This window comes from Podarcis bocagei (genome assembly GCF_964188305.1).
Source record: "Podarcis bocagei genome assembly, chromosome: 8".
In the NCBI taxonomy this organism is placed as follows: Eukaryota; Metazoa; Chordata; class Lepidosauria; order Squamata; family Lacertidae; genus Podarcis; species Podarcis bocagei.
Genome location: NC_138133.1, coordinates 81,472,499 through 81,499,202, shown reverse-complemented (window position 1 = coordinate 81,499,202; position 26,704 = coordinate 81,472,499). Strand labels below are relative to the sequence as shown.

The window sequence follows — 26,704 nt, the reverse complement described above, 5'->3', positions numbered from 1 at the left end:
CGTCAAAAGGGTGGTATTTGTTTTCGTTTTGTTTTTGCTTTTTTAAAAAATGCTTTTTAATTGAATTTTCTTTAACATAGACAAAACAAAACAAATACAATAAAATTCCACAATCATATATCACTTATTTTCTCAATGCTCTGCCGAGCACAGACTTCCCTCGCTCCCTTCAGCAGGTTTTCGTATTACACTTTCCTTTTCAAAGATTCTTGATAGCATCCTATTCACATCATAAGATTTATTTTAATCCTACTACAGTTTTTAGACTTCTACAGTTATTACTTATATACTCCACAAATTTACTCCACTCTCTTCTGAACTTTGTTTCCTCCTGGTTACGGATCCTGTAGGTCAGTTTTGCTAATTTCTCATACTCTACCATTTTTGCCTGCCACTCCTCCAATGTTGGTAATTCCTGTGTTTTCCATTTTTGGGCTACCAAAATTCTGGCGGCAGTCGTGCCATACATGAATAATCTCTGGTCTGCTTTTCCTATTTCTTCACCTATCAAGCCTACCAGGAAAGCTTCCAGTTTTTTGGGGAAAGTATATTAAAACATCTAGACAGCATCTTAAAAAGCAGAGACATCACCTTGCCAACAAAGGTCCGTATAGTTAAAGCTATCGTTTTCCCAGTAGTGATGTATGGAAGTGAGAGCTGGACCATAAATAAGGCTAATCGCCGAAGAATTGATGCTTTTGAATTATGGTGCTGGAGGAGACTCTTGAGAGTCCCGTGAATTGCAAGAAGATCAAACCTCTCCATTCTTAAGGAAATAAGCCCTGAGTGCTCACTGGAAGGACAGATCGTGAAGCTGAGGCGCCAATACTTTGGCCACCTCAGGAGAAGAGAAGACTCCCTGGAAAAGACCCTGGCATTGGGAAAGATGGAGGGCACAAGGAGAAGGGGACGACAGAGGACAAGATGGTTGGACAGTGTTCTCAAAGCTACCAGCATGAGTTTGACCAAACTGCAGCAGGCAGTGGAAGATAGGAGTGCCTGGCGTGCTCTGGTCTGAAGAGTCGGACACGACTAAACAACAACATATTTAAACAGCTTTTTCAATTCATTGTAAATCATATCCCCAAAATTTTTCATTTTCTCACATGTCCACCACATATGAAAGAACTCTCCATCCTTCAGCTTACATTTCCAACATACTTTGCTACTCATTCTGTACATTTTTGCTACATTAGCGTTGTTGGTTAATGGTTGGCCTTCCCCCCCTAAAAAAACAACTCAACAACTCTGGTTTCCCCCCAAGAAGCTCAACAACAACTCATGGACAATGGGTAGATCACTGCCAGTATTTTTATACTGGGAGTAGATTGCAGTCTCTTGGGAGTTGGACGTGCCTGCCTTATTGCATCAATTCTTTAGATGCTTACCACCTTTCTTGTTGGAATTGTCTGCATTTTGTACCTTCGATATTTCACCTTTAAGAAACTCCCATCCATCTTGGACTCCTTTCTCTCTGAGTATTTCAGAAAGTTCTTATTTAGTACAAATGAGGACTTTCAGGTTCTACGACTAAGCAGGCATGTTTCCATCACAGCCCTATGGAATCAATTTGCTAGTGAGTGAATAATGAACTAGCCATTATCTGAGCTGTTAAAGAATTAGCACAAATGAATTATTTTTGCTCTCCCCGCTCCCTGCAAATCTGCGCAAAAGAAAATGTGCATGTTCAACTTATTAAAGAAAACAAGCTGATATTTTTAGCTTAATAGCTAATGATGATTCAAAATTGTTATTCAGGCCTAATTAACTAATAATTTCCATGGCAACCAATGCTTTGGGCAACACATATTGAATATGCTGTATGGAGGAGTATCACAACTTCATATTTCCTATGGTTTGGACTAAATGCTTCTAAAAAAATGCTGTATTGTCATTGGCCAAAGAGGATCAGTGCAAGTGATTAGAGTTAATTTTTTCTAACTCTAATCCAGCCAGGATTAGGCTGTCAGAAACAGTGTCTGGGTGAAAATCGCTGAAATGTCCAAGAAAATCCGGATGTATATCACCCAAGTCAAAAGTGTTGGTTTTGGCAAATTTCATAAAAAATAGCCCAAAAACTTCTCTCTCTTTTTTAGAATTTGCAAAGAAAGCTCAACAACCTTTGTGTCCGGATTTTCACTTTTTGAAATACGTCAACCCTATGTAAAATAAATCTGTTACCGAATGTAATCAGTTCCTGGTTCTTTTCTTCTCTTTAATGGAGCTGCTTCATTTAGCTCCCCAAGGACAGCTATATCACCTTACATCTCCTCCTCTCCTGTTGTGTCTGATCCAAGTAATTGCATACTTTGATTTGAATTGTGTATGGCTGATATATTTCTCATTCGCATGCCAATTCTAACATCACAGCCTTCAGCAAATTTCATTAATGCACATTGAAAGCGGTAGCATTTATTTCAATATATTTTGTTGGATCCAGACTTAGAGCAGACACATTGAAACCCATGGGGTTTGGGACTTATTTACCTGTTGTATTCTTTATCCTGCTTTTCCGACATTTATTGTCGCCTAAAGCAACTCTCATCAGGAAAGAGAAACAGATTCGTTAAATGCAATGGATCTACCTTGTATACCACTGGTGACCAACCTCGAGACGTTCACTCTCCAGTCTTGCAGTGGTTCACAAGATAAAAACATGAGATAAAAGCTCTGTGGGTTAAACCATAGGGCCTAGGACTTGCCAATCAGAAGGTCAGCGGTTCGAATCCCCATGACGGGGTGAGCCCCCATTGCTCGGTCCCTGCTCCTGCCAACCTAGCAGCTCGAAAGCACGTCAAAATACAAGTAGATAAATAGGTACCACTCCGGCTGGAAGGTAAACGGCATTTCCATGCGCTGCTCTGGTTTGCCAGAAGTGGCTTGGTCATGCTGGCCACATGACCCGGAATCTGTACACCGGCTCCCTCAGCCAATAAAGCGAGATGAGCGCCGCAACCCCAGAGTCGGCCACGACTGGACCTAATGATCAGGGGTCACTTTACCTTTAAACAGAAACAGCAAAAGAACTCTTGTGTATTAAGATCAGCCCTGCTGGTTCTTTCACTGCCTCAGAAGCTCAGAGTGGTGGCCTGGAAGAGGGCATTTTCTGTGGCAGCCCCTAAGTTGTGGAACTCTCCTCACAACAAGGTGCGACAAGAACCTTCATTATACAGCTTTTGGCAAAGGCTGACATCGCCGTAGCTTTTGACACTTGAGATGTGTATTTTCAGAGCCTACCTCTAAAATTAATTAATTTTATAATGAATGATTTTAGAGTGTTGTTTGTGCTGTACTTTTGTACTGTTTTATTGTTGTTAGCCGCCCTGAGCCCGGCTTCGGCTGGGGAGGGCGGGATAAAATAAAAAAAAATATTATTATTATTACCTTGTTTTAGTGATTTTAAGTTGCATTCAACTTTTTTAAATATTTTGTCTTAATTGTTGTTACCTGCCCAGGGACTTTAGGGTGAAGGACAGGTTAACAATAACAACAACAACAACAACAACAACATCATAGCATTTTGAAATTTCACCCTCCTGTGTTTCTGACTCCATCCCTCATATTTGCAATCTCAGGCATGGTTTAACAGTACGTTTCCAAGCACAATTCAAAGTGTTGGTGCTGATCTTTAAAGCCCTAAACAGCCTCAGCCTAGTATACATTGTTACCTTGGGTTAAGAACTTAATTCATTCTGGAAGTCCGTTCTTAACCTGAAACTGTTCTTAACCCGAGGTACCATTTTAGCTAATGGGACCTCCAGCTGCCACCACACCGCCGCCGGGCGAATCTGTTCTCAACCTGAAGCAATGTTCTTAACCTGAGGTACTATTTCTGGGTTAGCGGAGTCTGTAACCTGAAGTGTGTGTAACCTGAAGCATCTGTAACCCGAGGTACCACTGTACCTGAAGGAGCATCACCACCCCCATGTATGTTTCTGAGCACAATTCAAAGTGTTGGTGCTGACCTTTAAAGCCCTAAATGGCCTCGGTCCTCCTGTATACCTGAAGGAAAATCTCCACCTCCATCGTTCAGCCCGGACACTGAGGTCCAGCTCCAAGGGCCTTCTGGTGGTTCACTCACTGCGAGAAGTAAAGCTACAGGGAACCAGACAGAGGGCCTTCTTGGTAGTGGCACCTGCCCTGTGGAACGCCCTCCCTTCAGATGTCAAGGAGATAAAGAATTACAGTGGTGCCTCGCAAGACGAAATTAATTCGTTCCGCAAGTTTTTTCTTCTTGCGAGTTTTTCGTCTTGCGATGCACGGTTTCCCATAGGAATGCATTGAAAATCAATTAATGCGTTCCTATGGAAACCGCCTTCAGACCAGGTCCGGGGACAGTCTGTCCCCCGACCTCTTCTGAAGGCTGGGGGGGGGACAAGGGCTTTTCTTCCCACCCCCAGCATTTTAAAAAACCCCGGGACAGCGGAGGACTTCTCCGCTGTCCGGGGCGATCTTAAAATGCTGGCGGGCGGCATTTTAAAATCGCCCAGGACAGCGGAGGACTTCTCCGCTGTCCGGGGCGATGTAAAAGCCCCTGGGAAGGCAGGCAGGAGGGACAAAGACTGCTTCACAGGAGAGGCGCTGCGCAGAGAGGGAGAAGGCGCAGCACCCTTCAGCGAAGCTGGAGAAGGAACAGAAGGAGTCCCTTCTGTTCCTCCTCCGGCTTCGCTTGATATGCGCGTTGCTCAAGGGGCGCTGCGCCTTCTCTCTCTCTCTGCGCAGCGCCTCTCCTTCACAGGAGAGGCGCTGTGCAGAGAGGGAGAGGGCGCAGCGCCCCTTCAGCGAAGCTGGAGAAGGAACAGAAGGAGACCTTTCTGTTCCTCCTCGGGCTTCGCTGGACAGGCGCGTCACTGCGAAGCGGGAGGAGGAACAGGAGGAGTCCCTTCTGTTCCTCCTCCGGCTTTGCATGACAGGCGCGTCGTTCAAGGGGCGCTGCGCCTTCTCTCTCTCTCTCTGCGCAGCGCCTCTGCTTCACAGGAGAGGCGCTGCGCAGAGAGGGAGAAGGCGCAGCGCCCTTCAGCGAAGCTGGAGAAGGAACAGAAGGAGACCCTTCTGTTCCTCCTTCGGCTTCCAGGACAGGCGCGTCGCTGCGATGCGGGAGGAGGAACAGAAGGAGTCCTGGACCTCTTCTGAAGGCGGGCGGGGGGCGAAAGTCTTTGCCCCCCCCACCTGCCTTCAAAAGCCGTCCAGGACAGCGGAGAAACGCGCTGCCTTTCTCCGCTCTCCCGGGAAGGCAGGCAGGGGGGAGCAAAGACTTTCGCCCCCCGCCCGCCTTCAGAAGAGGTCCTGGACCTCTTCTGAAGGCGGGCGGGGGGCGAAAGTCTTTGCTCCCCCCCGCCTGCCTTCAAAAGCCGTCCGCGATAGCGGGAAGCACTTCCCTGCTATCCCGGACTGCTTTTAAAATGCTGGTGGTGGGGAGCAAAGCCTTTCGGCCCCCGCCGGCCTTCCTGGACCTCTTCTGAAGGCCGGAGGAGGGGAAAGGCTTTGCTCCCCACCACCAGCATTTAAAAGAGGTCCCCGGAGATTTCCCTATGGGCTTTCTTCTTGCGAAGCAAGCCCATAGGGAAATTCGTCTTGCGAAGCGCCTCCAAAACAGAAAACCCTTTCGTCTTGCGGGTTTTCCATCTTGCGAGGCATTCGTCTTGCGAGGTACCACCGTACATAACTTTTAGAAGACATCTGAAGGCAACCCTGTATCAGAAAGTTTTTAATGTTTGATATTCTACTGTGTTTTATATATGCTGTAAGCCACCCAGAGTGGCTGGGGAAACCCAGCCAAGTGGGTGGGGTATAAATAAGGATCTCACCTCACTCTGGTAAATTAAAGGGGATTCAGCAAGAGCTCACTTTACAAATTATGCCTAGGCGTCCAATCATCACCTGAGCAGGGGGTAGAGGTGGATCAGCTTTAATAGCTAGCCCCACCTATGGCATCCACACATACAATACAGGGAAGGCTTTGTGTAAGAGAGGTGCACAAGAATGCTTCCTTTCCATAGATGCTTGCAGCAGATGCCACAGAGTGGCACTAACCAGCCTCATGTTCTGATTGAACACTTGGGTATCATTTCTGAAGAGGGCTAAGGTCCATGGGGGCAATCAAGTAGGAGAGAAGGAGCCTTGTTGCAACCACTGTGTAATCACAGGTGCCTAATCACATTATTTGATTATGAAATACAAGAGGCATTTCCTTATCGGACAAAATTGCATTGAAGCATCGTGGCTGGTGGTGATGTAAATTTCACAGTATTGCCAGGGGACATGGGCTGAATGTCAAGTGGCCAAGGCTTGTCACAGATATTTTTCACAGCAAGGAGTACCTTAAAGACAAACAGATTTCTCGGGGTATAAGCTTCTGCCAACTGGATTCAGAAATAAAATTGTATTTCTTCCAGGAAGTGTAAGGTGAAATACATGGTTTTCCCACACAGCATCATAGCATCAGTTGCCAATGAGTAGGGTAGGTGTGGGGGCATGCGCCCTTGCTGCCAATGCCGCTGGAGTGATATCCCCCCCCCCGCCCGAGCACTGTGGGGCTCCACTGTGCCACCTGCCTGCCCACACAGGAGAGAGCCCGGCCAGTTGGCATAGCCCTTGGGGGGTGGGAAGGAGCACTGGGGCACCTGGTTCGCACCCTCTCAAAAATTGCGCACACAGGGTTATGGCCCCCAGCACCCCCAAGGCTATGCCCCTGCTCCTCCTCAACCACACTGTGAAGTAGGCTAGGTGACTGGCTCAAGACCACCCAGTGAGCTGACTGGAATTCGTACCTGCCCTGGCCCAAACCCCTACACCATCTCTCTAAGATTTATCTCTAGGTCTCTGCCAGGTGAGATGATTCCAGGTGTGATGCTTCCAATGAAGTGGAACAGAGCTCTACAGTGGTACCCCTGGTTACGTACTTAATTCGTTCTGGAGGTCTGTTCTTAACCTGAAACCATTCTTAACCTGAGGCACCACTTTAGCTAATGGGGCCTTCTGCTGCCTCTGCGCTAATGGCGCGCAATTTCTGTTCTCATCCTGAGGTAAAGTTGTTAACCCAAGGTACTACTTCCGGGTTAGCAGAGTCTGTAACCCGAAGTGTTTGTAACCTGAAGCCCGAGGTACCACTGTATATGCAAAATCTTATGCCATAATAATAATAATAATAATAATAATAATAATAATAATAATAATAGAAATATGTGATGATGATGATGAAAGACTCCGTGTAGTTGTTGTTTTGCTTCAAGAGACTAAGACAGATATCCATCAGGAAGAAATGTACAGTTATATATTGGACCGATTTCTTTTCTAGGAGCATCTATAACATCTCAGCATCTAAAACATATAGACTCCTTCCATTAAGAGCTTTCTATGATGATGGTGGTGGTGGTGGTGTTGGTGTTGGATGGAGCTACCTAAATATGATGATTGGGTGTGAGGAGAAGTCTATAAAAGAAAACCCAAGAATGTACCAGCAGATCAGAGATAATAAGAAGCTGCTCAGTGCAAGAGATGGTTTGATGGGATTGGGTTGGAACCACCAAAACCCATGTAGGAATTTGTCTGAAACAGATCTCTCCTCCATCCCAAGTAGGAGGATTCTAGAGGCGGAAAACACATTCAGGTCCCATTTTTCTTGTGCTGTGCTCCATCAGGAGCACAGCAGATCTTCTCTGTTTTTTGAGCTCAATTTTCATGTGGTGGTGGTGGAAGAGGAGGAGGAAAACTAGTTTCTGAATCTGGGGCAAATGTCTCCGTTTCAACCGAGCCAGGCGAATGCTTGTGTGAGCTCACATAATGCCAGAGAGTTGCTGCTTTCTGATCTATCCAAAGCACTGCCACCACCTCCATCTTTTTCTTCCTGTGATCTCAGCTAGCAAAACCTCTTACTATTTATGCTGCCTGACAGCAGGCAGATAAAAATGAATTGCATTGCATTAAGGTCCATTTTCAAATATGAAATTATCTTACCTGCTTGACTGTGGCTCACCCATGCTTCATTGACTTCGGTGTGGATTTTTATTTTATTTTATTTTATTGTGGTTTGTTTTTAATATTGACTCTGGCAAGTGCCTCAAGGTCCCAGCGTGTAGGATATCTTGTAAATGTAAATTTGATTTGATCTGACATTTGGTTTCTATGTGGATTCAAAGGAGATAAGAGCTCTTAGCTTCCAGGAAATTGATAACAGGACTTGATACGATCGATCTGGTTAGTTTCCATTAATCCTCTAGAGAGGGCAAGCGTTTCTCAAATAGTTAATGCCTCCACAAGTACATAGCTGTCAACTTACAGATTTGAAAATAAGAGAGCAGCAGCCAAAATAAGGGACCTGCAGCCTCACCTGTTCCAGGCACTCCAGTCTTCCTGTCCTCCTGCAGTCTGGTCAAACTCATGCTGGTAGCTTCGAGAACAATGTCCAACCAACTTTGTAACAAGAGGTTCAACTGAATAGAATCTGAATCACATGCACCACAAGGCCTATGCAACCTCAACTTAAGATGGCTCCCCGGCCTGGCTTTGCACTGCAAAGTTTGCAGCAGCATGTGCAACAAAATGGCGTCCAGCATTCAAAAACCTCCTCAGCTTGCATTAACTAGCCACACACAAGGCATGCAAGCTCCACCCCCCCAGTCGTTCTTAGACTTCTTATTGGGTGAGCAACACAGCCAAGCAACACAGCTGGAGCTTCCCTCCTCCCTGGCCAGCAGGGAGGGAAGGAGAGGAGCTGCTTCCTTTGAAATTTAAGGGACATCATTTAAGGGACATCCATCAATAAGGGACAGCAGCGAGACATGGCGCTGGAATAAGGGGCTGTCCCTTCAAATAAGGGACACTTGACAGCTATGCAAGTATATGGCAAAAGAATGAAAAGTATTGAAAGTGTCTGCTTTTGTCTGAAATAGACGCATGAAGGTCAAATGAGTCTGGCAAGAAGATGGCTCTCTTGCATTCTATGGTCTTTGAAAAGGCAGTCCAAGATTTATGCATAATGATGATGATGATGATGATGATGATTGGGGAGGGAATAGTTTTCATAATAGAAAATTACAGCTAGGTTTGGACAAATCTGTCAATTCCAGTTTCTCACAATCTCCAATCTTAAATTCAGTTTTCCACCTTTTAGAAGTTTGCAATTACATAAAAAATATTGAAAATTCATGAAAATACCCATCAACATTTTTATGCGATTTTCTCTTCATATACACATTTTGCAAACAATTTGCCTGAATAATTTGTGTGTGTTCTTTCCCCTGATATCTGTATTTTTAATCACACTTTCCCTAATATCTGCATTTTTGTTATCCTTATGTGGTTCAAGAGCAGCATTGCACAATTCAGAGGCGTGTGAATTTTGAAAGATATTTGTGCTCCACTCTGCATATTGGTTTGAGAACTGAAAATTAGGCATTTTTCATTAAATTGAATTGAAACCCGCCCGCCTAATTGCAACAAGAAAATCATATTTTAAAAGTTTGGGCATTTAAAAAAAATATTTTAATATCAAATTTTGAATGTCAGATTTCAAATTCTGATTTTAAAATTCATTTTTCAGGCTTGTATAAATTTATTTTATTTATTTTTAATGGGGGCTAAAGATCTAAGGGTGGCCAGTCTTCATTACTGGTGCAGCATGTAGTGAGTTTGGGCTGCAGAGACAACTTTTGAATGGGGGGGACTTCATAATTTGACACTGTCCACTGTGCTACACACCAGCCCTAAAAGAACTTGAAGGCTTTTTTTTGGTAAGCAAAATAATTTGTAATAATTATTTCAGTTTGACTGTATCAGGATACAGTAGATATATAGCCGGAGGTAACTTAGAAGTAGAGGCAGAACATTCTATCTCTTGGCTTATGTAAACCAATTTTGCTAAGTATTAGTGTCTGCTTACACATCACCAAAAAAGAGGACGAAATAGGGTTCAGGTTTGCATCGAAATTACATATGCATCACCTCCTGGCAAACAGAAGGGGAAGAAATGGAGGCAGTGAGAGATTTTACTTTCTTGGGCTCCATGATCACTGCAGATAGTGACAGCAGTCGCGAAATTAAAAGACGCCTGCTTCTTGGGAGAAAAGCGATGACAAACCTAGACAGCATCTTAAAAAGCAGAGACATCACCTTGCCAATAAAGGCCAGTAGAGATAAAGCTATGGTTTTCCCAGTAGTGATGTATGGAAGTGAGAGCTAGACCATAAAGAAGGCTGATCACCGAAGAATTGATGCTTTTGAATTATGGTCCTGGAGGAGACTCTTGAGAGTCCCATGGACTGCAAGAAGATCAAACCGATCCATTCTTAAGGAAATCAGCCTTGAGTGCTCACTGGAAGGACAGATCCTGAAGCTGAGGCTCCAATACTTTGGCCACCTCATGAGAAGAGAAGACACCCTGGAAAAGACCCTGATGTTGGGAAAGATGGAGGGCCCAAGGAGAAAGGGACGACAGAGGACGAGATGGTTGGACAGTGTCCTCGAAGCTACCAGCATGAGTTTGACCAAACTGCGGGAAGCAGTGGAAGACAGGAGTGCCTGGCGTGCTCTGGTCCATGGGGTTTTGAAGAGTCAGACACGACTAAATGACTAAACAACAACAACAACAACAACAACAACAACAACAACAACAACAACAAATAAAATCACATGTATACATTCGAATTTGGAAATAAATACTATAATTTAAATCAAAAATAGGACATCTCACCCAAGTGGTGAGGACTGTCAGCAGTGGACCTGTGTGCCTCTTAGTCTGCTGTCTAGGTAGGCACCAACTGTTGATGGGCACCTTCAGCATCCCTGCTCTTCATTCTGACGCTTATTTGTTTTTAAACTGGATAGCCCATCAACTAGAGGATGCTTTCAAATAGAGGACTGTCCTCTGTAAAATAGGACACACAGCTATGCTGCAGCCATTCTCAAAAGTAAGCTGGTACCCAGATTAAGGGTTGCCATACCCGGGTCCTGCTGGTGAGCTTGCCTTGGGCAACTGATTGGCCACTGTGAGTATCAGATTTTGGTCTAGATGGGTCACTGGTATGCTCCAGCAGAGCTCTTCTTAAGTTCTTATGTTCTTACCTGAAGACGTAGAAGGCTGAGAAAGGGTGTCCAGACTAGCTCAAAACAATGTGAGCCCAGTGGAGGAGAAAGCCACTTGCGCCCAGGGGCGGGGCGAGCCGCCCATAGGGGCAGGGCCTCTGGAGTCTGCCTGCCTTCTCCCACTCAGTCGCCCTACAGCTGGGGTGGAGGCAGCTGGCGGACAGTTTGGCCAGCGCAGAGCCTGAGTGCGCCCAAGCCACTGCGGCTCTCCTAGGAGAGCTGCAGGCCCTGCAGTGAGTGCTGCCCAGCATTTTGTCACCCCCCTCAGTGGTGACACCCGGGGCAGACGCACCCACCACACCCCCTTTCCTCTGCCCCTGCCTGAGCCACCTTGAAAACGGGATCTGGCTTTTTGAACAGGAAGTGTTTGCCCTTTGAGCTCCTAATCTGAAGTCTTATAGTAGCCTTAGTCCTTCAAACAGAGGACAACCTACCAAATAAAGGTAAAGGGACCCCTGACCGTTAGGTCCAGTCACGGACGACTCTGGGGTTGCTGTGCTCATCTCGCTTTACTGGCCAAGGGAGCCGGCGTGCAGCTTCCGGGTCATGTGGCCAGCATGACTAAGCCGCTTCTGGAGAACCAGAGCAGCGCATGGAAACGCCGTTTACCTTCCCGCCGGAGTGGTACCTATTTATCTACTTGCACCTTGACGTGCTTTCGAACTGCTAGGTTGGCAGACATAGGGACAGAGCAACGGGAGCTAACCCCGTTGCAGGGATTCGAACCGCCGACCTTCTGATTGGCAAGCCCTAGGCTCTGTGGTTTAACCCACAGCGCCACCCGCGTCGCTTTTACCTACCAAATAGAAGACTGTAAAAGTGCAGCATGCAGCATGTAAAAGTGCGCCATGCTCTTTCCTCAACATTTGTGAGCTTCTTTGGTGGTTGAGATGCTCCGGAAACACTGAGGATCTAAAATCTAATATTCCTTAGGACATAGAATCATAGAGTTGGAAGGAACCTTGAGAGTCATCTAGTCCAACTCCCTGCAATGCAGAATCTCAACATGCGGTCTCCCATCCTCTTTGAAACCATAGCAGCTGCTGCTTAGCTTTCAAATGTGCTAACTGCCTTATACTGAATCAGGTTCCAGACAAGTGCCTCTTTTATCCCTACCTGGAGGTGCCAAATATTGAACCTGGGACCTTCAGCATGTGAAGCTGATGTTCTACCATCGAGCTATGACCCCTTCACTAGTGGGTCACCAGTTACTTGTGCAGGCTCTTCTGTCCTGAGTAAATCCAATATTCCATTCATTGTCTTCTTCCTGGCCTGATGAATGCACAGCAAATGTTCCAGTCACAAGTGCAGAGCAAAATCTCAGACATGCCGTAATAAAGAGCTATTTATATGATATGCATCTCCATGTATGTGTCAGAGCACTAAATTAGGGGGAAAGGAACAAGTTAATATTTATTTTACCAATTTGGAGGTGGGAGAGGCGAAGGAGGCGTACAGCAAAGATGCTTGAGAGAGGGGGTGATGAACCAATTTTAGATTTAATGAGGAGAGCATAAACCTGGAACATGATAAAACAGAATAACCCTCAGCAGCGGAACGGCTGATGCCGCAGTTCCTCTGTGTTCTGCCCAATTTATTAAAAAATTTAATACTGTTGTCAGGGACTGGGTAGAGGAGGAGGAGTGGTGGAGACTGCCTCCACATCCTGACCCTTCCAGGGAGGAGGAAGAGGAAGACAGTATAGATTTACAACAGTGGTTTGTGGAAGGTCTCAGCTCAGAGGCAGATGGAGGGGAAAGTTGGGAAATAGTGGGAGAGAAGGAGCAGGCAGAGCCAGAGCAGCAGCTGGCTGACACATTGTCAGTAGAAAGCATTCCAGACCAGAAAGCATCTCCCAGAACCTGGCGAGCCTTAAAAGTAGGAGAGCAAAGAGCTCAAAGACAGAGGGCAGCACCCATAGAGGAGATGATGATGATGATGATGATGAATGAGGAAGTGAAAGAGACATGGGTGGCGATTCACTCGGGGCATTGCCATTATCCAAGAGGCTGGGTTTTATAGCCTCTCTCTGTAAAGTCTGAAATAAAAAAAGGATTGTAAGAAACTTCTCCTTGTCTTTATACCTTGGGCAACCAGCCGGAAGCCACTGACACCACCCTGACAACTGTATTTAATTTTCTGTAGCCTCCCTAGGGCCCCTAAAGTGGTCCATTCAATTATATAATGATCTCATCGTGCAATATTTCTTTATGTTCTAATAGCTTGCACTCAGGGGAGCTGGGTAAGCCTCACAAGGAAAGTGTTGCAGGCTTCTGAGCTTCAGGATTATTGGAATTTGGGAGAAAAGAGGCAGTAGGAAAGTTCCTGTGAGATGTAGAGATGGGGCTGGGGTAGGAGGGCAGGGTGCCACCCAGCTGTCTTAGGGACTCCCCTCTGGATTTGTGTACAGTTTACTCCTTAGCCTTTTCTTCTCCCAAAGATGTCTGGAAAGGCAGCGGGAGTTTAGGATCAGAGCTTTCCTTCTCCTTGATGGGCCACCTTCCCAGGTTGATGGACCCCATCTGCCCCTCACTTGACTCTACCACATGTGCAGAAACCATCTTCCTGACTGTTGGCCCCACTCTTGGTCTTGATTACTCAATTGTGCCAGAGCCTGTCTTTTGCATGCAAGGGAAGTCCCTAACTTACCAAGGGTTTTGAGACCCAACAGTCACCTGGTTTAGCTGGCCTTTTGAAGCCATTTCCTGGGGTGTGGCTACTGTCACATGCTTACAGCTTCTAGGAGCCAAAGATGAGAGTTGAGTGCAGGGTGGGGACCAACGGGGGCCAAACTACTCCAGAAGAAGCACAATGTGTCCCCCATCTAATAATAACAATAATATGGGACGCAGGTGGCGCTGTGGGTAAAAGCCTCAGCGCCTAGGGCTTGCCGATCGAAAGGTCGGTGGTTCGAATCCCTGCGGCGGGGTGCGCTCCCGTCGTTCGGCCCCAGCGCCTGCCAACCTAGCAGTTCGAAAGCACCCCCGGGTGCAAGTAGATAAATAGGGACTGCTTACAAGCGGGAAGGTAAACGGCGTTTCCGTGTGCGGCTCTGGTTCGCCAGAGCAGCCATGTCACGCTGGCCACGTGACCCGGAAGTGTCTTCGGACAGCGCTGGCCCCCGGCCTCTTGAGTGAGATGGGCACACAACCCTAGAGTCTGGCAAGACTGGCCCGTACGGGCAGGGGTACCTTTACCTTTAATAATAATTTAAAACTTATACCCCACCCATCTGGCCGGGCCTCCCAGCCACTTTGGGCAGCTCTCAATCGAATATTACAAACACAATAAAACATCAAACATTTAAAGCCTCCCTAAACAAGGCTGCCTTCAGATGTTTTCTAAAAGTCAGATAGTTGTTTATTTCCTTGACATCAGATGGGAGGGCGTTCCACAGGGCAGGCGCCAATACCAAGAAGGCCCTCTGCCTGGTTCCCTGTAACCTCACTTATTGCATTGAGGGAACAACCAGAAGGCCCTTGGAGCTGGACCTCAGTGTCCAGACTGAATGATGCGGGTGGAGACGCTCCATCAGGTATACTGGGCCGAGGCCATTTAGGGCTTAAAAGGTCAGCACCAACACTTTGAATTGTGCTCAGAAACATACTGGGAGCCAATGAAGGTCTTTCAGGACCGGTGTTATGTGGTCCTGGCGGCCACTCCCATTCACCAGTCTAGCTGTTGCATTTTGGATTAGTTGTAGTTTCCAGGTCAACTTCAAAGGTAGCCCCACATAGAGCACATTGTCCAAGTGGGAGATAACTAGAGCAAGCACCACTCTGGCGGGCAGGTAAGGTCTCAGCCTGTGTACCAGATGGAACAAGTAGACAGCTGCCCTGGACACAGAATTAACCTGCGCCTTCATGGACAACTGTGAGTCCAAAATGATTCCCAGGCTGTGCACGCGGTCCTTCAGGGGCGCAGTTAACCTATTCAGGACCAGGGAGTCCTCCACACCTGCCCGCCTCCTGTCCTCCAAAAACAGTACTTTTGTCTTGTCAGGATTCAACCTCAGTCTGTTAGCCACCATCCATCCTCCAACTGCTCCCCTAACACCCCTCACAGACAACAGTGCATTACTGTAATGGTTCTAGGGGTTGCTTGTGAGTAAGCCGGTGCAAACACCTGGCTGGGTTGCCTGAGTGAACCTTTTCTCCCGTGGCTGTCTCAATCGCTGGCAGAATCCGTCAGTGGGCGTTTCTTAAACTTCTTCCAGCAAAGAAGCTCTTTGACGCCTAGTCTCCTCCTACTCTCTCTGCGCGAAAGCCTTCTGCGCAAGGAGGGCGTAGGCAGCGGAGGACCACTACTCTCCCCGCTGGTCCCCGGCAAGGAGTCATGGGACCGCCTCGCCGCTTCCCCCATCTGCCCCCCTTCTCCACTGGTGCTACGCTGATTCTCTTCCCCAGAAGATGGGCTGCCTCTCCCACTCCCGGGACGCTCTCTGGAATCCCTCTGGATTTTGCTCTCTCCCTCTGGCACTGATGGCAGTTCCCTGACAAATACAAAAAAGAAAGTATATTTCTACATATATTTGTGATTTGTCCCTGTACTTTCCACTCAGAATTGGCAACCAGCTCCCAACTTTCTTTGCTGCAGATTGTATTGGCAGCCAATCATATGTGATCTGGCCCATTGCTTTTTAACAGACAGGACTGCACTTAGGAAGCAGGCTAGATCAACCAATGGGTCTGAGTTGTCAGTAAAAAAGTCTAGAGACCAGGGCAGTGAAGAGTTGTGCAATAGCTCCCTATTCATTACTATGGTCATCAAATGATCCCTTCCATACAATATGGAATCTGGACTTTTTGAATCTCTCTTTTGTTGTGTGTCAACCAGACAGTCTATACAGTATTTTTGTCGCCTGTTGATGATCTTTCTTTCCACACCAAGTTTCTTAAGTGAAATACTTTCTCCCATCCTATATCTGCATTGGATTTGTAATGGTGTTTACATATGAAATTGGTTTTAATTGTTGCTGGTTTTTTGGGCATATGGGATTGGTTTTATTAGTTGTTCTTTTGACTGTGAAATCGCACGAGTTATTTTATGGGAAGCGATTCAGAAATGGAATTAAAATAAATAAGGATTACAACGGTAGGAATCATACTTATCTGCATTTTAGCAGGGCACACTCCTCCCCTCCAAGGCAAAAACGGACAGCAAAGTGAGAGCGATTTACCAGGGATATGTAATGGAAATTTAAAATATTGGGAAATAAAGACAGATTGAGTGTATGAAATCCCTGAGCACCGGAAATCCTCCAGCTTCAGATATTTCACAGTGTAAATCAACCTTTGCAGGAGGGTCTAAAAATTGCTTTAAATATAGAGAGCAAAAATACTCATGAAATTAAGGGTGATGCCAGTTGCTTTGACTTTTCTGCCCTATTTGTGTAAATACAGGACACATAGCCCTGATAGCTTCAGCATTAGAAGGAAGGAGGATCACAGAGTAAAGAAACAGAGTGAGACATAAGCACTTTGAGAAGGAACAAATCCATGCAAACTTGCTCTGTGATTTCGTTCAAGACGTTCATTATCACCCAAAACAATCCGATGGTTGCAAACAACAACAATAATAATGACAAATGCCGACTGCAATCCATACTTTCCCCAGATCTCCTTCTCCTTACACACTAAACTGTTCAGTGAGTCACAGCAACATCATTTGCTTCAGAAGACATTCTGCCCCCAAAAAGTAAAAATAAAAAATGGCTAATTATGTTTGTAATCATTCCTGACTCCACTGCTGTGACTCAGCTCTAGCAAGCATCATCTGTGGTTCATTGAGAGTTTAATGCCCCCAAACAATGTCTATTTCTTCCTCCTGGCACAGAAAGTATTGTATGTTTCAGTGCCTTTGAGATCCTGATCATCATATTTCTTCCTTTGTTTTAAAAGTTCAAAACAACCTTGATTAAATCCCTTTACTTTTTATACACACACAAACACACACAGCAACATGCATGTTTTAAAAAATCATTGTAATTATACTATACACAATATTTTACTACATAGAAAAAACTATTGTCCATATTTATGCTATATTTATACTTATATATTTGAATTCAAGAAGCAGTTTGCCTTTATCTTTAGAATTCTATCCTTCTCCACTGGGTAGATTAATCAACAAAAAATTCAGTTTTTATCAGCAGAATGTCAGCTTTACACAGTGCAACTATCATTTAAAAGCAGGCTTGATTTTGGCTTTATTTGTTGCTGCGTTTCTGGTATGCTACTGAACGAGGGTGTTATTAAATGGTAACTATGTAAAAAAAAAAAAGATTGCTAGGTATCGTTTATTAAGCTATTATCATACAGTTTCTTCAGCATCTCAGTATGTCCCATGTAGTACGTTTTTGGTTGCATAGATTTATTTAAATGGATTGGTTAGTGGGAAGATAATTCATCAGCTGAGGTTGCAATCGGATGCACATTTTCCTGGAAGTAAGTTCCATTTAACACATTGGGGACTGCAGTATATATCAATATTTTTATCACTTCACAGCTCTGTTTTCTATCGGTATGTGCATGCCTCTATTTCTACGATACAGCCATGCCGTTAATGTTCCTCCTTCTTCTTTCTTTCAGACAGCAGCTCAGGCGGTTTTATTTATGTGCATGAATACCGCTGGGATCTTCATTAGCTACTTATCAGACCGAGCCCAACGCCAAGCCTTCTTAGAGACCCGGAGATGTGTAGAAGCTCGGTTGAGGCTGGAAACCGAAAACCAGAGGCAGGTAGGGTAATGGAAGAAATGAAGTTGTGAAATGCAGCCGTGTCAATCTGTTGCAACAAAACCAAACGCATGAATTGTACATTAAAGAATGAGGTCAATACCCAGCTGAAGCCCCATCTGCACTACAAATTGAAAATGGTCTTATTCCACTTCAAACAGTAATAATAATAATAATAATAATAATAATAATAATAATAATAATAATAATAATAATTTTTTATTTATACCCCGCCCTCCCCAGCCAAGATCAGGCTCAGGGCGGCTAGCAACCAATAATAAAAACAAGGTACTTAAAATACAATTTAAAGATTAAGATACAACATTAAAACAATTAGAGAGCAATCTCTTCATAGGACGAGAAAGGAAAAAGATAGAGGAGGAGGGAATCAAACTGATTCTGAGCAAAGGCCAGGTGGAACAGCTCTGTCCTACAAGCCCTGCAGAAAGAGATCAGATCCCGCAGGGCCCTGGTCTCATGAGACAGAGCGTTCCACCAGGCCGGAGCCAGTGTTGAGAAGGCCCTGGCTCTGGTTGAGGCTAATCTATCTTCCTTAAGGCCCGGGACCTCTAGGGTGTTGCTATATATGGACCTTAAGGTCCTCCGTGGGGCATACCAGGAGAGGCAGTCCCGTAGGTACGAGGGTCCTAGGCCGTGAAGGGCTTTAAAGGTCAACACCAGCACCTTAAATCTGTACTCCACCGGGAGCCAGTGCAGCTGGAAAAGCACTGGGTGAATATGCTCCCATGGCAGAGACCCTGTGAGGAGCCTCACTGCAGCATTCTGCACCCACTGGAGTTTCTGGGACAGCTCCAAGGGCAGCCCAACATAGAGCGAATTACAGTAGTCAAGCCTGGAGGTGACCATTGCATGGATCACTGTGGCCAGGTTGGAGCGGGAAAGGTAAGGGACCAACTGCTTGATGCGGCGAAGGTGGAAAAATGTCACCTTGGCTGTTGTTGTAACCTGCGCCTCCATGGAAAGGGAGGCATCAAGGATTACACCCAAACTCTTAACAGAGTCATGGCTTCCTGGAAAGAGAATCCCAGAGACTGTAGTTTGTTAAGGATGCTGAGAGTTGTTCGGAGACGATCCCAACCATTCATCTCGCAGAGTTACAGTTCTCAGAATCAGTCAATCCCTTTTCTCCTTGTGGTGATTTGCAGGTCTAGCCTATCACTCCTGATTTCTCAGGAATGTTCTCATTCCCTCTCCAGCAATTCTCACATCTTCTGTAGGCTATATAATCAAGCCGTCCCTAAGTGGAAAAGATTGGAAGTGCAGGCAAATAAAAAATTGCTTATCCATATTTATCAAGACCTCGCATCTCTCCTTTTTAATCAGGAGCCAGCAATGGGAGCAAGCTTTAAATCAAAAGTTTGTTTCAACTCATCTAAACAAAGTCACGAAGAATATGAAAAGTATGTTGCCTGTGTGGGAGGATAAGGAGCCAGTCAGAGGCAAAACGCTCAACAATTTGCAAGCTACAGATTGTAACAGTGTTTATAGCCCACATTTGCCAAAGTGTTATTTTGCATGGAGCACTCAAGGATTTGACTTGGTCCACATCTTAAAGTGTGCCAACTGTCAGTATCTCAGCTCACAGTCAGAGGTAAACTGGCCTCCCCCGGGCAATTGAGTGAGATACTTGTTTACCTTCCGTCTGCTACTCCCGGCAGGCTAGGTCGTAAACCGGCGATTCTTCTCATTAGGCGTGAGGAGAACACACCCTCTGCTTCTCTCTCCTTGCTTTTCCCCCCCAGGGAGGGGAAATGAGACAGACAGGAGTCCTATTTACATGTTTTATTCCTGTCATTCAGCAGTACATAGAAAACGTGACTGCACCCTTCAGACTCCATCAGAAGAGTCACAACTCCGCCCCTGTACTTCCAGCACAGGTCAGATGACACTCTGAGCTAACATCCGGTGCTCAGTACAGAGAATAGACTCCACCTTTTTTCCAACAGTACAGTTGCAAACCACAACATCCTGTTTTGCATTCCAGCCATCTGGAGCTGGCTTTTGCCTTGCTGCTTTTATCCAACAATCCTGATTTGCATTTCTTAGACTAATACCCTAGATCTGAGCATAGGTACCCTTACATTTCTGCACTTTTCCAGATTTTGTGATACAGTTCTTAGCTCAAGAAGTGGAGCAGAATGGAGCAGATTATTACATCTGAAGGCAGCCCTGTTTAGGGAAGTTTTTAATATTTTAATGCTGTATTGTTTTTAACACTCAATTGGGAGCCACCCAGAGTGGCTGGGGAAACTCAGCCAGATGGGCGGGGTATAAATAATAATAAATTACTGTTGTTGTTGTTGCTGTTGTTCTTGTTGTTGTTGTTGTTGTTGTTAAAATGCATATTTTTGTTAAAATACATACTTTTTTAAAACTACATCAACAACAAAAACACAAACTAATTGCAATAAACTAATAACATTGCAATAAGTTAAAGACAGCACATGGTTGTACATTGTCACTGAAGCTATTATTCCAGATCACAAAAAACTCGCATCTCTCCATAAAACTTTTGAGTTTATTTACATGTGTTCTCTTATAGTAGGTTAGTTTGATCATGGTCTTAATGGGCCAGATCTTTGCAATCCATTCAAACTCAGTAGGAACGTGCATTTTGGAAGAAAGTGCATACAAAAAAAGCACATTTTTAATGTATGACAATGAATATTTTGTGAAGAAACAGTGAAAATAATTTGAATTTTCTTGCATTTGGGGGGGAATCACAAGTTGATACTTGAAACAGGATGAAATGAACTTACGAGTGCCACATGAAAATTAGACTGATCCATCCATACATACATAGATAAAGCCCCCTCCCCTTTCCCAAAAGACCCCAATCTGTGGAGGAATCTGAGATGATCTCCTACAGCCACTGCTCTAGGTGAAATGGTTTCAAAATGGGGAAAATAAAGGAGTTGGCTGCACTAAATTAAGTAAGAAGTGATATCGTTTTTGCTGTTGTTTTCTCCAGAATCCTTTGTAATTAATGTAGGAGTCTGATACCTCCTGAGTTGATTATTCTATTCTTTTAATGAAGAATCCTGAAGGAAAATGGATTCTTGAGAAGATAGGTAATCTCTTCTGAGCATTCTTTTATATGTTTGACAGCTGCCACAACTAGTCATTGAACGGAAGACTTCTAGGTGCTGGAATATGAGACATGTCACTTGGAGCTAAAATGTAGGGCCAAATAAAGCTATTTATATTCTGCCAGTCAGGCACAGAGCAGGGAGTTTAACTTCACCCTCTCCTCAGAGATAATTGAGTCTATACTTTTCTAGGCAAAGTTTGCTGAGATGAACAAAATGGATCTTGACAGATAAAGTCATTCATGTGTGAAGTGGTTCTCTCTCTCTGGAGTCAAAAGTGTTGTGTGCATAGGTTCATAAACCAGAAGGCAAGTGTCTATAGCAGAGGGCATGAAATGGATTTTGCACTTCAGAGGTGTAAGAGAGGAAAGCTGGTAAAAATGACTGGTCACACATATTTGCTTATTATGATCTTTCCTTAAGGAGCTCAACTTCAGAAGAAGTTCATACTTTGGTGATACTTTATTATAGACTTTGTGCTTTGCGTATGTGTGTTTGTGGACTAATTTGGTTTGATTATACACTGGTATCTCCAACCTTCTGATTGGAGATGAAGTATTGTTCTGAGAAAAAGAAAAAAGAAAAAAATATGAAGTATTTTGTCAGAGAGAAAAATGAAATGAAATGAAACCCAAATTAACATATAACAATTGGATATGATGTAATTATCAGATATGATAATACACAGGCATATACAGTCATACCTTGGAAGTCTAACACCTTGCGACTCAAACATTTTGGCTCCCAAATGCCGCAAACCCGGAAGTGAGTGTTCCAGTTTGCAAATGTTCTTTGGAAGCTGAACGTCCGATGGGGCTTCCGTGGGTTCTAATTGGCTGCAGGAGCTTCCTGCAACCAATTAGAATCTGCAACCTGGTTTTCAAATGTTTTGGAAGTAGAATGGACTTCTGGAACGGATTCCGTTCGACTTCCAAGGTATGACTGTACAGTGGTACCTCGGGTTAAGAAATTAATGTTCTGGAGGTCCGTTATTAACCTGAAACTGTTCTTAACCTGAAACTGTTCTTAACCTGAAATTGTTCTTAACCTGAAGCACCACTTTCACTAATGGGTTAGCAGAGTCTGTAACCTGAAGTGTCTGTACCACTGTATAGATATGTGATGGATAATTACTGAACATGAAATCTTATATGATACATTATAATCGGGGCTTTTTTTTCAGCCGGAACTCAGTTCCATCACTTCTCTGGTGGGTTTGGCCACCTCTCAGGTGGTCGCCATTGTTGGCTGGGGTTCCACTTGGAACTGCTGTTACACCTCCAGACACAATTTAAAGTGTTCACATTAGTGTTTAAGGACCTAAGACTGAGTGTTTTGGAGGTGGCCCCAAGAGGGTTAGCTGTTGCGGTTTGCTGTCATTGTTTCACCATGAAGGAAACATGCCAAGGACCTCTTGAGAGCCAGTGTGGTGTAGTGGTTAAGAGCGGTAGACTCGTAATCTGGGGAACCAGGTTCGCATCTCCGCTCCTCCACATGCAGCTGCTGGGTGACCTTGGGCCAGTCACACTTCTCTGAAGTCTCTCAGCCCCACTCACCTCACAGAGTGTTTGTTGTGGGGGAGGAAGGGAAAGGAGAAAGTTAGCTGCTTTGAGACTCCTTTGGGTAGTGATAAAGCGGGATATCAAATCCAGACTCTTCTTCTTCTTCTCCTGTACCTGCCTCTCCAATCTCCTGTTGTTGTTGTTGTTGTTTCAGGAACGTCTGGTTCTGTCTGTGTTACCTCGATTTGTAGTCCTAGAAATGATTAATGACATGACCAACGTGGAAGACGAGCATCTTCAACACCAGTTCCACAAGATCTATATTCACCGCTATGAAAATGTCAGGTGAGAGCATGCATTCCAATTTTCTCTCTTTCTCTTAACGATCTGTTCCTCTGCTGAATGTCAGCTGGGGGCTTTTGCGTGGAGTCTTTTGATCACTTCATTCATCACGGGTTTGAAATGTTGGGAGATGTTGCTTTTTCTCTCTCCACGCCCTTTTAGCAGACAAACATTTCACAGTAGCGTTTTTTCTCCCTTAATTCATCAAAGCTACTTGGCGACTGCTCTTTCACCGCAGTATTTCTGAGTTGGCTTGCTCGAGTGCATGCAAACAGGGGGTAGGATTTTCCATCCAACACACACACACACAAACACACACACACACAATGCTCCAGCTTCTCACCGCAATCCACCGAGACCACCATCTCAAGCGTACTGACTTTTGAAGAACATCCCATTGGAATTAATGGGACTTTCTTCCATGTAAACATGATTAGGATTAGAGTGTAATCTTTCTGATACAGGCAGCATCTGTCGTGCTGCATAGGCAGTTCAAACAACCACCTAGGGTAGCATTATTCATGACGTGGGGGGGAAACCAATCTATTCCTTCCTGGCCAGTGTCCATGTAAGAAAGGCAGCCAACATCCAAAGGGAAAAGAACAATCTTCTTGAATGAGGACCCAAAAATATCATTAGGCAGACGGAGCCACCTGAGTTCGGCTGCAGAGGAAGGAGGCCAGGAAGTGTTGTGTACCTTGAAAGATGGGGGATGAATATGATCCAGTTTGCATTTAAAGGCAAATGACTCAATTTGCATTTCCCAAAACAATATGCAAATCAAAATGCAAGAGTCAGGGTACTGAAAACCCAACAATGGTCCAAGTTTTCTGGGTGATGTCTCTCAACTAGAGCTTACCTTGTTTCAACTGCTGATATTGATATAGATACATTGTCCATCATAGCACAGCATCTTCTTGTTTTCATTCATTTAAAGCATATGGGCTGGATCATACATACGTCCAGTAGAATGACCCTCAACTCAAAGCATGAAGTGCCCCCATTGGCGGTGATGCCCTGACATCAATACATAGTTTCTGTTGGGTCGTTCACACACTAAAATCACAGCTTGCACTTCCAGCAAATGGAGTGATGAATATGCATGTGTGAGCCAGACCTTCAGCTGCATTGGAATATGCTTTGAAGGAGAAACACTTATGACAATAAGAGCCCAACAACATCTGGAGAGCCATTGGTTCCCCAACCCTGTCATGGACACTTCTGATGGTTTTGAAGACATTGTTGAATTTCTATTTATCTAATGGAGGTTCCACCTAAAATGGAAGGTGGACTGTGGCATGTTTTTTCTGCAAAGTATTACTGTCACCGTTGTTACCTATAACTCAGGAGTCCTGATTTTCTTTCTCTTCTCCATTTGGTGTCCAGCATTCTTTTTGCAGATGTGAAAGGGTTCACCAACCTCTCCACAACACTATCAGCCCAGGAACTAGTCCGAATGCTGAATGAACTCTTTGCCAGATTTGATCGCCTAGCACATGTGAGTCAAGAGGCTTATTTGTTTCATTTAGCACGCAAGAGTCAAGCTGCCTGTTCATTTTCGGCGCTTCAAAAACCCTGTGTGGTGCTGTGAAGGGTGGAAATTTGTTGTGTTAGATCTGATTTGTGACCCACCAGGCTGTATGCAGTCTACCTGCCCTGAATTTTGGCTTGGTAGGAGCTTCACAACATCCCTGTCATTGTAGTCCCAGGTAAGCAAAACTGATTATGTCCCTGGAGGGCTATGGCTGGTAGATTGTGTTGGGTTCACCAGTTTTTCAAGTCTATAAGAGATTCTACATAACTTAACCTTACTTATACTTGTCCTGTTGTTCTTGACATGGCAACATTTTCTTACAAAGACAGGTGTTTGGTTCCCCTACCATTTCACAGACAGATTGATGGCTGCTAACAGATTGAGGTTGAATCCTGACAAGACAGAAGTACTGTTTTGGGGGGACAGGGAGCGGGCAGGCGTAAGGGACTCCCTGGTCCTGAATGAGGTAACTGTGCTCCTGAATGACCAGGTGCACAGCCTGGAGGTCATTTTGGACTCACAGCTGTCCATGGTGGTGCAGGCCAATTCTGTGTCCAGGGCAGCTGTCTACCAGCTCCACCTGGTATGCAGGCTGAGACCCTACCTGCACACAAACTGTCTTGCCAGAGTGGTGGATGCTCTAGTTATCTCCCACTTAGACTACTGCAATGCACTCACCTTTGAAGGTGACCCAGAAACTGCAGCTAACCCAGAATGCGGCAGATAGACAGGTGACTGGGAGTGGCCACCGAGACCATATAACACTGGTCCTGAAAAACCTACATTGGCTCCCAGTACATTTCTGAGCACAATTAAAAGTGTTAGTGCTAAACTTTAAAGCCTTAAACAACCTTGGCCCAGTATACCTGAAGGAGTGTCTCCACCCCCATCATTCGGAGCCACAATAAAAGGTAAAGGTACCCCTGCCCGTACAGGCCAGTCTTGTCAGACTCTAGGGTTGTGCGCTCATCTCACCCTAGAGGCCGGGAGCCGGCGCCATCCGCAGACACTTCTGGGTCACGTGGCCAGTGTGACATCGCTGCTCTGGTGAGCCAGCACCAGCGCCGCACACGGAAACGCCGTTTACCTTCCCGCTATAAAGCGGTACCTATTTATCTACTTGCACTTAAGGGTGCTTTCGAACTGCTAGGTGGGCAGGAGCTGGGACCGAAAGACGGGAGCTCACCCCACCGCGGGGATTCGAACTGCCGACCATACGATCGGCAAGTCCTAGGCACTGTGGTTTTACCCACAGCGCCACCCGCATCCCTTCAGAGCCACAATACCAGAGCCCATAACAAAATAAAGTTCCCAGAATTCTTTGGCGGAAGCTGTGATTGTCAAAGTGATACATCTGCACCTTAAATGTATGTTATTAGTGTTGCTAGAGCATGGGATTGTTCCCACGACTAGCACAGTTATTTCTGTCTCTTTCTTCCTGCATAGATCAGTTTACATATAAGCTAAACAAGCTATAGCTTAGGGCCCCACTCTTGGGCCCCCCAAAAAAATCTAAAGGGGAAAAAACTGGATGTACTTTGATAAAATACATATTTTGTTTATGTGCAAATGGCTTTAGAGACCTATTAGGTCCATAAATTACCATCTAGCATATATTCAACTTAAAAAATCAGCAACAATTTGTTGTTGACAAAGGACAGCTGGACATATAAAGGGCCCCATTATCTTCAGTAGCTTAGGGCCTCACCAAACCTAAATCCGGCCCTGGCATAGATCTAGTGATAACATTCAGACACACACATATACACGATCATTCAGGGCAGTTATCTGCATTTGCTAAAACACGCTCTTTCCTGTGGAAGTGGGAAAGCGTGGATATTCACAGGAAACACACACACACCCCTTCAACTTCTCCCTTGGGTGCCATCTGTATTCAGATGTATATCTATCTGTAATGTGTGATTGCAAAACTCTCCTCCCCCAACCACTTATGCCTGATATACTTCCATAGTCCTTAGCAACAGGCATGGCTGGAGAGGGAGGGAAACAAATTGGTAGGATTCGGAGCCAAAGGAGGGAGCTCCTCAAATGTCAGAAGCTTTGCTAATGTTTTTTTGTTCTGCCTGATCATAAATCTGGGGAGGTGAAGGAGAGAAGGGAACATCGCTGCTTACTGTGATAAGTTCCTTTTCTGTAGGGAGAATTGGGATCCATGAAGTACCTGTAAGGTTGTCTCCGTCCATCTTACCACTCCGTCCATCTGACCACTAGTCCCCTCTTCCTGCCCACTGGGAATCTTATTCAGACTCCCAAGTTCTGTCCTGGGCTTAGGAGATATCAGCAAGCATTGTCCACACATGTTCAAGCTTACTGCTTCAGGACCATTAATTAAAATGAAATAGAAATGGCGAGTAAAACTGAGATTCTAGAAATGCT

General features: G+C 45.0%; 1 protein-coding gene and 1 long non-coding RNA gene across 4 annotated transcripts in view; one reads left to right on the top strand and one right to left on the bottom strand.

Annotated features, from left to right (window-relative positions):
• Positions 1–26,704, bottom strand: part of LOC308593205 — a 751,641-nt gene that overhangs the window by 258,170 nt on the left and 466,767 nt on the right. The gene's annotated exons all lie outside the window — the stretch shown is intronic.
• ADCY8 (adenylate cyclase 8) overlaps positions 1–26,704 on the top strand; it is a 144,524-nt gene that overhangs the window by 33,782 nt on the left and 84,038 nt on the right. For both annotated transcript variants that reach the window (XM_081204372.1, XM_081204371.1), the window contains exons 2-4: positions 17,673–17,822; positions 22,646–22,776; positions 24,160–24,271. In XM_081204372.1, coding sequence (XP_081060498.1) covers positions 17,673–17,822; positions 22,646–22,776; positions 24,160–24,271 — 393 coding nt within the window. The remainder of the gene's footprint in view (positions 1–17,672; positions 17,823–22,645; positions 22,777–24,159; positions 24,272–26,704) is intronic.